We start from the raw sequence: 13,603 nt of genomic DNA on the forward strand, positions 1-13,603 counted from the left end.
AGCCTGGCCAACATGGTGAAACCAATAGCTGGGTGCGGTGATGCATGCCTGTAGTCCCAGCTACTTGGAAGGTTGAGGCAGGAGAATCACTTGAACCTGGAAGCTGGAGGTTGCAGTGAGCTGAGATCACGCCACTGCACTACAGCCTGAGTGACAGCAAGACTCTGTCTCAAAAAAAAAGAAAATGTAGAATAATATATTTGTGATCATGAGGTAAAAAGGACCTTTTGAATGATACATACAAAGGCGTTAGACATAAAAAGAGATTTTGATACATTCAATTATATTAAAGTAGTACTTCAAAAGCAACTTCAAAAGTACTACAATAAAGTACTACTTCAAAAGCAATTCTGCTCTTTCTCCTCCTTTTTTTCTTTTTCATTTTCAAAGTCAAGTGAACGGTGTTGTGTATTGGCAATTCTGTCTGTTGAAAATAACAAAATACACTTCTTAGAGTGAAAAAAAATCATCACAAACAAAATTAAATATCTAGTGATATTTGCAACACATATAATTTACAAATGCATATAACAGATATAATTAATAAAGAAGTTGAATACTCAACAAAAAAATGGACAAAGGATATGAACAGGCTAGTTACAGATAAGGAAAAGTTGAAGGACAACACATATATAAAAGATATTCAAGCTTGTGAATAATCACAGAAGTGCAAATTAAAACAACAAAAATATGCCATTTTTTCAATTATCAGATTGGAAAACATGATAAAATTTAATAATATCAAGGATTTGCAAGGATTTTCAAGAACAACAGGTATGCTCATAAGCTATTGGTATTAGGGCAAATTAAAGTGGCCATACCGAAGGGATTTTGGCAGTGTATATCAAACTAAAAATGCATATAACCCAGGTAACTATTCTAGACAAACTTATATTTATGTAAAATGAGACAAACAAAATGCTATTTTTGTTATAACATTGTAAATAAAATCTGCCGTTGACATACAATGTAATCTTATACAATTAAAAGGAATAAACTACATGTGTATCCATCTTGAGATGGATAAACCTCAAGACTATTGTTGAATGAAAAGAACAAATTGTAAAGTAAAATTTTCTTGGGTATGATTAAGTAAAAATGCACAAAATGATACTCTTTTTTTCTCTGGGTTCACAAATATATTTGTTAGAAGTCCAGAACATTATGTTTAAAGATCTAGAATGGTAACATAAAACTCACGAAGATGCTGCCACTCTGTCCCCAGTGGCACATGACTGCACCCCACAGCACCATTGCCCCAGCTGGCAAATGCAAGTATGCAGAACACCCCCATCCCACTCCTGCCGGCACTGCACCCCTGCCAACACATGCATACCTGCTGTGTGCTGCTGCTGCTGGCACATATGTGTGAGTGGGGACCTTGCTACAATCACTACAATGAAGCACTTTGGCTGGCACACCCCATCAGAGTGTTGTTGCCAGTGGACTGGGAACAACTCAGTGCTTAACATTGAAGGGCCAGACAACAAATCTGTGGGTATGGTACCAGCCCTGCAAAGTTAGAGCATGCAGTTCAGGAGTGCTGAGCTGAGCCTTTGCCCCCTGAAATCTTCCAGAAATGAAGCCATTTGACTGAACCTACCTTGTGCCACAGTCAAACCCTCAAGGGCATTAAAGAATATAAAAAAGGAAAAAACTCCATCCAAAGGACAGTGACTCAAAACATTAAAGGAACCTTAGCCCACACAGATGTGAAAGAACCAGTGCAAGAACTCTGGCAATGTAAAAAGCCAGAATGTCTTCCTGTCTTCAAGCAATCATACTAACTCTCCAACAATGGTTGTTAACCAGGATTAAATGACAGACATAGAATTCAGAATCTGGATAGAAACAAAGATCATTGAGATTCAGAAGAAAGTAAAAATCCAATCCAAGTAATCTAAGGAATCCAATAAGATGACATAAGAGCTGAAAGATGAAATAGGCATTTTAAGAAAGAACCAAACTAAACTGATAGAGCTGAAAAATGCGCCTCAAGAATTTCATAATACAATAACAATTACTAACAGCAGAACAGACCAAGCTGAGAAAAGAATCTCAGATCTCAAAGACCACTTCTTTGAATCAATTCAGTCAGATGAAAATAAAGAACAAAAAAGAATGAACAAAACCTCTGGGAAATCTGAGATTATGTAAAGAGACCAAACATATGACTCAAGGCATTGCTCAAAGAAAGGGAGAAAGAACAAGCAAGTTGGAAAATGTATTTGAGGATACTGCCCACAAAAATTTCTCAAATCTTGCTAGAGAAGTCACCATTTAAATCCAGGAAATGCAGAGAACCCCTGTGAGATACTATATAAGATGACCATCCCCAAAACATCCCCAAGTCATCAGATTCTCCAAGGTCAACATGAAAGAAAAAAATATGAAAGGCAGCTAAAGTGAAGGGGCAGGTCACCTACAAAGGGAATCCCATCAGGCTAACAGTGGAACTGTAAGATACTCTACAATCCAAAAGAAATTGGGGGCCTATATTCAGCATTCTTTTTTTTGTTTCCAAGACAGAGTCTCACTCTGTTGCCCAGGCTGGAGTGCACTGGCGCTATCTCGGCTCACTGCAACCTCCACTTCCCGGGTTCAAGTGATTCTTCTGCCTCAGCCTCCCAAGTAGCTGGGACTACAGGTGTGCACCACAACACCCAGCAATTTTTTGTAATTTTAGTAGAGATGGGATTTCACCATATTGGCCAGGGTGGTGTCAAATTCCCGTCCTCATGATCTGCCCACCTCGGCCTCTCAAAGTGCTGGGATTACAGGTGTGAGCCACCACGCCTGGCCTTCAGCATTCTTTAAAAAAAAAAAAAAAACTTGGCCGGGTGTGGTGGCTCACGCCTGTAATCCCAGCACTTTGGGAGGCTGAGGGGGGCAGATCACAAGGTCAAGAGATCAAGACCATCCTGGCCAGCATGGTGAAACCCCATCTCTACTAAAAATACAAAAATTAGCTGGGCATGGTGGTGCGTGTCTGTAGTCCCAGCTACTCGGGAGGCTGAGGCAGGAGAATCACTTAACCCAGGAGGTGGAGGTTGTAGTGAGCTGAGATAGTGCCACTGCACTCCAGCCTGGCGACAGAGCAAGACTCTGTTGCAAAAAAAAAAAAAAAAAAAAAAAAAAAATTCAACCAAGAACTTAATATCCAGCCAAACTAAACTTCATATGTGAAGGAGAAGTAAGATCCTTTTCAGACAAACAAATGCCAAGGGAATCTGTTACCACCAGACATGCCTTACAAGAGGTCCTTAAGGGAGTGCTAAGCATGGAAGTGAAAGAATGTTAATGGCCACCACAAAAATACATTTAAGTACATAGACCATTGACATTGTAAAGTAACTATACAATCAAGTCTGCATAATAACCAGCTAACAACATAATGACAGGACCAAAGCTATAAATATCAATATTAACTGTGAATGTAAACAGTATAAACGCCCCACTTAAAACTCACAGAAGGGCAAGTTGGATAAAGAAGCAAACCCTAACTGTATCTGTTGTCAAGAGACCCAGCTCATATGCAACAATACCCATTGGCTCAAAGTAAAAGGATGGAAAAAAATCTACCAAGCAAATGCAAAACAAAAAAGGGTAAGCATTGTTATCCTAAGGGCACTACGTAATGATAAAGGGTTCAATTCAACAGGAAGACTTAACTGTCTGAAAGATAAATGTGCTCAAAGCTGGAGCATTCACATTCATAAAACAAGTTCATAGAGACCTACAGAGAGACTTAGATAACCACAGAATAATAGTGGGAGACTTCAGCATCTCACTGACAGTACTAGACAGATCATAGAGACAGAAAATGAACAAAGGTATTCAGGACTTGAAGTCAACACTTGGCTAAATGGACCTAACAGCCATCTACAGAACACTCCACCCAACAACAACAGAATATATGTTCCTCTCATCTGTACATGGCATATATTGTAAAATTGATCACACTATCAGTCTAAAATTATTTTCAATAAATTAAAAAAAACCCCTGGAATCATGCCAACCACACTCTTGGACCGCGCAGTGTAATAAAAATAGAAGTCAACACTAAGAAGAACTCTCAAAACCATACAACCATAGTGCTAAATGCCCATATTGAAAAGTTAGAAGGATCTTAAATTAACAACCTAATATCATACCTACAGGAAATAGACAAACGAGAGGAAACCAACCCAAAGCTAGCAGAAGAAAAGAAATAACCAAAATCAGAGCAGAATGGAATGAAATTGAGTCATGAAAAGCCATACAAAAGATAAATGAAACTAAAAGCTGGTTCTTCGAAAGAATAAATAAATTTGATAGGTCACTAGCTGGACCAATAAGGAAAAAAAAAAAAAAGAGAGAAGATCCAAAATACACAATCAGAAATGTCAGAGTGGACATTACCGCCAACCACATAGAAATACAAAAAACTCTCAGAGACTATGATGAACATCTTTATGCAAACAAAGTAGAACACCTACAAGAAATGGGTAAATTTCTGGGAACATACAACCTCCTAAGATTGAACTAGGAAGAAATTGAAATCCTGAACAAACCAAAAATGAGTTCTGAAACTGAATGAGTAATAAAAAGTCTCTGAGCCAGAAAAAAAAAAAAAAAGCAAGCCCAGGACCCGACAGATTCACAGACAAATTCTACCAGAAGTGTAAAGAAGAGCTGGTACCAATGCTATTGAAATTATTCCGAAAAAATGAGGAGGAAGGATCCCTCCCTAACTCATTTTATGAGGCCAGCATCATTCAGATATGAAAACCTGGCAGAGACACAACAAAAAAGAAAACTTCAGGACAGTTATCACTGATGATCATAGATGCAAAAATCCTCAACAAAATACAAGCCAACTGAATCCAGCAGCATATCAAAAAGCTAGTCCACTATGATCAAGTAAGCTTTATCCCTGGGATGCAAGTTTGGTTCAAGATATACAAATCAATAAATGTGATTCATCATATAATAGAACTAAAAATAAAAACATCTCTTCATGATATAAACCCTCAACAAATGAGTTACTGAAGGAGCATACCTCAAAATAACTCGAGCCGTTTATGACAAACCTACAGCCAACTTCGTACTGAATGGGAAAAAGCTGAAATATTCCCTCTGAGAACTGGAACAAGACAAGGATGCCCACTCTCACTACTCCTATTCAACATAGTGCTGGATGTCCTAGCCAGTGCAATTAGGCAAGAGAAAGAAACACAGACATCTAAATAGGAAGAATGGAAGTCAAATTATGCCTCTTCATAGGTGAAACACTTTTATACCAAGAAAACCCCATAGTAGCCTCTCAAGAGCTCCCAGATCTGACAAATGACTTCAGCAAAGTTTCAGGTTACAAAAATCAATGTACAAAAATCTGTAGCATTTCTATACACCAACAACATCCAAGCTGAGAGCCAAATCAAGAATGCAATCCCATTCACAATAGCCACAAAAAAACTACAAAATACCTTGGAATACAGCTAAGCAGGGAGGTGAAATATCTCTACAATGAAAATTACAAACGAGTGCTCAAAGAATCAGAGACAACAGAAACAAAAGGAAAACATTCCATGATCACAGATAGGAAGAAGCAATATTGTTAAAATGGCCATACTGCCTAAGGCTATTTACAGAGTCAATGCTATTCCTATCATACTACCAATGACATTTTTCACACGATTAAAAAAAGCATTCTAAAATTCATTTGGAGCCAAAAAAAAAGCCCAAATAGCCAAAGCAATCCTAAGCAAAAAGAACAAAGCCAAAAGCATCACACTACCTGACTTCAAACTGTACTACAATGCTACAGTAAGCAAAACAGCATGGTTATGCTCAGCAAAAGAAATAATCAGCAGAGTAAAAAGACAACCTATAGAGTGGGAGAAAATCTTTACAAACTGTGCATCCAACAAAGTACTAATATCCAGAATCTATAACGAACTCAAAAACAGACATAGACCAGTGGAACAGATTACAGAATGCACAAATAAAGCCGCACACCTATAGCCATCTACTCTTCAACAAACTTGACAAAAACAAGCAATGGGGAAAGGAATGCCTACTCGGAAATTGTGCTGGGATAACTGGCTAGCTGTATGCAGAAAATTGAAACTGGACTCCATACGTTTCACCGTTTACAAAAATCAACTCAAGATAGATTAAAGACTTAAATGTAAAACCCAAAACTATAAAAACCCTGGAAGATATCCTAAGAAATACCATTCTGGACACAGGCCATTCTGGACACAGGCCATTCTGGACATATCCTAGGAAATTTCAATTCTGGAAAACACTTTATGACGAAGACGCCAAAAGCAATTGCAACAAAAACAAAAACTGACAAATGGGATCTAATTAAACTAAAGGGCTTCTGCACAGCAAAGGAAATCATCAACAAACAACCTATGGAATGGGAGAAAATATTTGCAAACCATGCATTCGACAAAAGTCTAATATCCAGAATCCAAAAAGAACTTAGAAAAATCAACAAGCAAAAACCTAACAACCCCATTAAATGGGCAAAGGACAGGATCAAACACTTCTCAAAAGAAGACAAACACATAGTCAACAAGTATATGGAAAAATATTCAACATCACTAATCATTAGAGAAATGCAAAACAAAACTGCAATGAGATACAACCTCACAGAAGGCAGAATGGCTATTATTAAAAAGTCAAAAAGTAACATGCTGGCGAGCTTGGGGAGCTATTCCCAGGTCTTTGGAAGGCTGAGGCATGAGAACTGTTTGAACCTGGGAGGCAGAGGTTGCAGTGAGCTGAGATTGGGCCATTGTACTCTAGCCTGGGCAACAGAGCAAGACTCTGTCTCAAAAAAAAAAAACACAAAACAGAGAGAGAGAGAGGAAGAAAAACCCACAGCCAACATTATACTGAATGGGGAAAAGTTGAAAGCATTCCCCCGAGAACTGGAACAAGACAAGGATGCCCGCTTTCGCCACTTCTATTCAACATAGTACTGGAAGTCCTAGCCAGAGCAATCAGACGAGAGAAAGAAATAAAGGGCATTCAAATCAGTAAAGAGGAAGTCAAACTGTTGCTGTTCATGATGATATGATCATATAATGAGAAAACCCTAAAGACTCATCCAAAAAGCTCCTAGATCTGATAAATGAATTCAGTAACGTTTCAGGATACAAAATCAATGTACACAAATCAGTAGCACTGGTATACACCGACAGTGACTGAGCTGAGAATTAAATCAAGATCTCAACCACTTTTACAACAGCTGCAAAACAAAAAACAACCAAAACCAAAGAAAAAACCCCAAGCAAACGAACTTAGGAATATACCTAAGCAAGGAGGTGAAAGACCTCTACAGTGAAAACTACAAAACACCGCAGAAAGAAATCATAGATGACACAAACAAATAGAAACACATCCCATGCTCATGGATAGGTAGACTCAATATTGTGAAAATGACCATACTGCCAAAAGCAATCTACATCATCATTCTTCCCTGAACTAGAAAAAGCAATCCTAAAATTCATGTGGAACCCAAAAATAGCCTGCATAACCAAAGCAAGACTAAGCAAAAAGAACAAATGTCGATGCATCACATTACTTGACTTCAAACTATACTATAAGGCTATAGTCACCAAAGCAGCATAATACTGGTATAAAAATAGGCACATAGACCAACGGAACAGAATAGAGAACCGAGAAATAAAGCCAAATACTTAAGCCAACTGATCTTTAACAAAGGAAACAAAAACATAAAGTTGGGAAAGAATACCCTATTCAACAAATGGTGCTGGGATAATTGGCAAGCCATATGTAGAAGAAGGAAACTGGATCCTCATCTTGCACCTTAAACAAAAATCAACTCAAGATGGATCAAAGACTTAAATCTAACACCTGAAACTATAAAAATTCTAGAAGGTAACATTGGAAATACCCTTCTAGATATTTGCTTAGGCAAAGACTTCATGACCAAGAACCCAAAAGCGAAGGCAACGAAAACAAAGATAAATAGATGGGACTTAATTAAACTAAGAAGCTTCTACACAGCAAAAGAAATAATCAGCAGAGTAAAAAGAAAACCTATAGAGTGGGAGAAAATCTTTACAAACTATGCATCCAACAAAGTACTAATATCCAGAATCTATAAGGAACTCTAACAAATCAGCAAGAAAAAACCAAATTATCCTATCAAAAGTGTGCTAAGGACATGAATAGACACTTCCCAAAAGAAGATATATAAATGGCCAAGAAACATGAAAGAATCCTCAATATCACTAATTATCAGGGAAATGCAAACAAAACCACAATGCGATACCATCTCACTTCTCCAAGAATAGCCATAATAAAAAAATAAAAATAAAATAGATGTTGCCATGGGTGTGGTAAATAGGGAACACTTTTACACTGCTGGGGGGAATGTAAACTAGTACAACCACTATGGAAAAGAGTATGAAGATTTCTTAAATAATTAAAAGTAGATCTACCATTTGATCTAGCAATACCACTACTGGGTATCTACCCAGAGGAAAAGAAGTCATTATATGAAAAAAACACTTGCACACACATGTTTATTGCAGCACAATTTGCAATTGCGAAAAATATGGGACTAGCTCAAATGCCCATCAATCAATGAATGCATAGAGAAAATGTGGTGTATATATATGTGTATATATGTGTAAATACACATATATATGTGTGTGTATATATGTGTGTGTGTGTGTGTGTATATACACACACACACCATCGACAGAATACTACTCAGCCATAAAAAGGAATGAAATAATGGCATTCACAGCAACCTGGAAAGAGTCGGAGACCATGATTCTAACTGAAGTAATTCAGGAATGAAAAAACCAAACACTGTATGTTCTGACTTATAAGTGGGAGTTATGCTATGAGGATGCAAAAGCATAAGAATGATACAATGGACTTTGGGGACTTAGAGGGAAGAGTAGGAGGAGGGTGAGGGACAAAAGACTACACCTTGGGTGCAGTGTACACTACTCTGGTGATGGGTGCACCAAAATCTCAGAAATTACCACTAAAAATATTTTCCATGTAAACAAACACCACCTGTTCCTTAAAAACTAATGAAAAAAATAAAAAAGATATGAGATCAACCTAAATGCCCATCAATGGTGAACTGGATAAAGAAAATGTGGCACATATACACCATAGAATAATATACAGCCATAAGAAAGAACGAGATCATGTCCTTTGGAGCAACGTGGATGGAGTTGAGGCCATTATCCTAAGTGAATTAACACACGAATAGGAAACCAAATATCCCATATTCTCACTTATAAGTGGGAGCTAAACACTGAGCACACATGGACAGAAAGAAGGGAACAATCGTCACTAGGTGAATTTGAGGGTGGAGGGTGGAAGGAGGGAGAGAATAGAAAAACTACCTATTGGGTATTATACTTATTACATGGGTGACAAAATAATCTGCATACCAAACCCCTGTGACATGCAATTTATCCATATAGCAAGCCTGCTTATGTACCCCTTGAGCCGAAATAAAAATTGGAGAAGAAAAAAACTCCTAAGAGTTGTCACTTTGGGTAGAGTTATGGGCATTATGATTTGAAGGCATAGTCTAAGGTCATTCCTCCTTTATTTATAAAGTTCTAATTTTTAAAATAAAAGTGCATTTGAGTATTTTATCATAAACATTAATTTAAAAATTCACTGGATTTTGTAGTAACTATGTAATGGATGAACTTTGCTATGAGTGTCATCGGAATGGATAAGCAGAGAAAAAGTTGATGAATTAAGAAATGAAAAGGAGTTAGGATCTAGAGACAGTAGTTACAGACTTATTTTGAGGAATTCAAACATAAGACAAATGGATGGTAGATAAAGATGGATGGGGCATTGGATATACGGCAAGAGTTTTTGTTTGCTTGCTTTCTTTAAAATGGGAGAGTTTATATTTATACACCTATGTCTATATAAAATGTTTCTCAAATATACATAGATATATACACATACATATATATGAAATGTGCAACTGTATTTACATATAGCTATGGGGAAGAGGCCATTAGATAGATTAAAACATACAGATATGTTATAATAGAGATGAAAAGGAATAAATTGATCATGTGAATTTTCTTGATGATAAACATTTAGGGGCTATGAATGTTTGTTAAAAAAATTTCGTACAACTTGGGACATGGTTCTGCTTTTAATCAACTGCTTTCCAAGGATTTTAACACTGTGAAACGAATTTTAATACAGCTTTTCTATACAATATTCTGAATATTTTAACAGTTTTAACCAAGCATCCTTAATTGAATATTTTCATAAGAAAAAATGAGAAAGAAATTACCCTAATAGAAATGCCCATTGCCAGGGAAATTTCATAATGAAGTGGGAAAAAACAGCAGCTGCACTTGCCTCCATAAGGCATGGACCTACAGCCAATCTGAAACAAACCACCTTCAAATGCCTCAAAGCCTGAAATACAAAACAGTCACACTTAGATACATTTACAATGGCCAACAAGAAAATTATTTTAACAAATGTCAAATTATAAAGTCTTTTTCATAAGAAGCTTTCACTAAACGAAATCTCATTTCAACAGATTGTCCCACTGGACTTTGAACTCTGTTACATTTTATATGTCATCATAGGTTGGATTATAAACAATTTCATCTTTTATAAAATATTATTGTATTTTAATTATTAAAAGATCAATTTTACTGTGATTAAATAGCTAATGCTACCTTCCTGAACTTTTCTAATAAATGGTATAATAATAGTGTCCTATTAGTGTTTTCCCATTAACTTCTTGATATGAACTGTTTGATTAACTTAATAAGTATAAATAGAATACCAACAGGCCAAAGAAAATAACTTAAAAACTGCATAATTCATTTTAAAAGGGAGAACTTTTCAATTTTCTCCTTGGTTCATACTTTCTACCGGAGAATATAATCTTATTGGCTATAATTATTTATGCTCTTGAGCTATTTCTATTAAACCACATTTGCCACATTTATTTGAGTGGCTGTCATATTCATGAATAGTCATCTTCTTATAGATGGGATTTATGATCCCTAGAATGTAATATTTTAAGAAATGCTTTAAAAGATTAGATTTTACAATAATGCAAAGATAATCAGGAACATAATCCTGTGGAGAAAACGTCATAAAAAAATTACTGAAATCCTTAATCTCCCTAAAAAAAGAAAAAGATTTTATAAGGTTTTTCTTATCCTATGTTAACTGAAAAGTACATAGTTCTCCATAGAAGAGCCTCCCAAATAATATAGGCTACTTAAGAGACATTTATCTCTGTGCAAATGATTAGATCGCTAATAAAGACCTTACAACACAGTCAGTTCTCTTCATATCAGTGATAATGATGGCTAGAAATAGAAATTAAGGTGCCAATATTTCTATACAGTTCTTTTTCTTCTGTTTTTTTCTTTGTTTGTTTTGTTTTGTTTTTTGAGACGGAGTCTCACTCTGTCCCCCAGGCTGGAGTGCAGTGGCACTATTTCAGCTCACTACAACCTCCATTGCTCAGGTTCAAGCGATTCTCTTGCCTCAGCCTCCCGAGTAGCTGGGATTACCAGGTAAATGCCACCGCGCCCGGCTAATTTTTGTAGATTACAGGCATGAGCCACCATGCCTGGCCTTTTTTTCTTTATCTTAGGTTTGTTTACAGACTCCACTTGGAACAGGTAAATAAAATTTTTGCTTCTTTTTCTTTCTCACCATCCTCTAATATTTGAAATAACCTTACTCAATTTGTAATTGTAAATCTACCTGTGGATCGAGTCCAAGCCCAGCTCGTATTAGAATAATGGTAAGGGCAATGTTTCTTAAAATTGAAGACCATGTGTTAGGAACATGGACATGTTCATTGATGAATGGAACATTCCTAATCGTAAAACCAGCCAGTAACATCCCTTAAAAGAAAGAAAATAAAGACACATGACCGTTCATTTTTCTGAGAAATAAAACAGAAATGTTTACTTTCTTTTCTAATGCACTATGTCTCTCATTATTTTGGTAAAGGGCAGGTTACAAGCAAGTAGAGAAGGCAGCATGAATAAAGGAATGGCGATAAGAAACAATACACCTAAATGGGGTTCAACAAGTAATTTAGTGTTGCTGGAACATACAGGGCAAGGAAAGGAGGGAGGAGAATGAGCTTGGTGGGCCAGATCATAGAAAGGTCTCCCCCCACTTTGGCAAGGTAAGGCACCATGGGAAGGTTTTAGGCAGGAAGTAACATAATGAGTCTTGCGTTTTTTATGTGAGGGTCTTGGTGAATTAGTTAGGGATAAAACTGGAGACAGAGACCAAATTGAAGGCTCTGCCACAATCCACACAAAAGTTGGAAACAAATAGCCTAAGCTAGAGCAAAAGAGAAAGTTTGGAGAGTAGGAAAATGATTCAATAAATACTTAGAAGGTGCTGCAAGAAAACTGTGGATACAGAAGGGACAGCAGAGATAAGATGTAGAGATTATCTCTACTGACAGTGTACTGAATATATATTTAGTTTTGGGGACAGGGTCTCATTCTGTTGTCCAAGGTGAGTGCAGTGATGCAAACATGGTTCACTGTAGGCTTAACCTCCTGAACTCAAGTGATCCTCTTGCCTTAGCCTCCTGAGTAGCTGAGACCCAGAAAAATTTTTAATATTTTGTAAAGACAAGGTCTGCTATGTTGCCCAGGCTGGTTTTGAACTCCTGGGCTCAGGCGATCCTCCTGCCTTGGCCTCCCAAAGTGCTGGGATTATGGGCATGAGCCGCCGTGCCTGGCCCACTGTACTAAATATTTAGATATACTTGAATACAGTAAGTTCTCACTTAACATCGTCGATAGGTTATTGGAAATGGCAACTTTGAGTAAAATGGTATATAACAAAACCAATTTTAGCATAGGCTAAATGATATAAACAAGAGTCAATTTCCTACAGCATATTTCTGGTCACAAAACATCACCAAACTTCTAAATAAAGATCCAAAACACTTCTAGTATTAAACAATGAAATAAATGTGAGCTCTACATACATTTTAGAAAGTTTTATAAAAACAAATAAGATAATTATTTACTTAATTTTTGGTGAATCCACGAGTGATGGTGGTTATAGCGGTGCTGGTTAAAATCAAAGAATAAATGTTTACACAGTGAAAATTGTAAGTAGCACCTCCTCCCACTATGCAGTTCAAAAACAATCACAAATACGGTAGGCTGGCTGAGAGTTTTCATATCACATTATCTATTGTCATGCATTTGTATGGTTACCATATACTTAACAAAATTTTATTTTACAATAATTTGTATTCATTCATTTATTCATTGTACAATCCACTTATTCTAGTTCAGGGTCAAAGGTGACTGAAACTTAATCCAAAAAAATCAAGGAGGGACTCCCTCCCTAACACATTCTATGAATCTAGTATCACAATTATACCCAAATCAGGCAAAGCCATACACACACACACACACACACACACACACACACACACACTACTGGTCAATATCCCTGATGAACATAGAATCAAAAATTCTCAACTAGCAAAATGAATTCAATAGTACATCAAAAAGATAATATAGTTAAGTGGATTTTACTCCAGAAATACAAGGATGGTTCA

At 36.7% G+C, this 13,603-nt stretch overlaps 1 protein-coding gene across 9 annotated transcripts in view; it reads right to left on the reverse strand.

The window, feature by feature from the left end:
- SLC9B1 (solute carrier family 9 member B1) overlaps positions 1-13,603 on the reverse strand; it is a 151,947-nt gene that overhangs the window by 69,844 nt on the left and 68,500 nt on the right. For all 9 annotated transcript variants that reach the window (XM_063663936.1, XM_063663935.1, XM_063663933.1 and 6 more), the window contains 2 exons: positions 11,764-11,906; positions 10,319-10,446 (listed from right to left, as the gene is read on the reverse strand). In XM_063663936.1, coding sequence (XP_063520006.1) covers positions 10,319-10,446; positions 11,764-11,906 — 271 coding nt within the window. The remainder of the gene's footprint in view (positions 1-10,318; positions 10,447-11,763; positions 11,907-13,603) is intronic.

This window comes from Pongo pygmaeus, chromosome 3 (genome assembly GCF_028885625.2).
Source record: "Pongo pygmaeus isolate AG05252 chromosome 3, NHGRI_mPonPyg2-v2.0_pri, whole genome shotgun sequence".
NCBI classification, from domain to species: domain Eukaryota; kingdom Metazoa; phylum Chordata; class Mammalia; order Primates; family Hominidae; genus Pongo; species Pongo pygmaeus.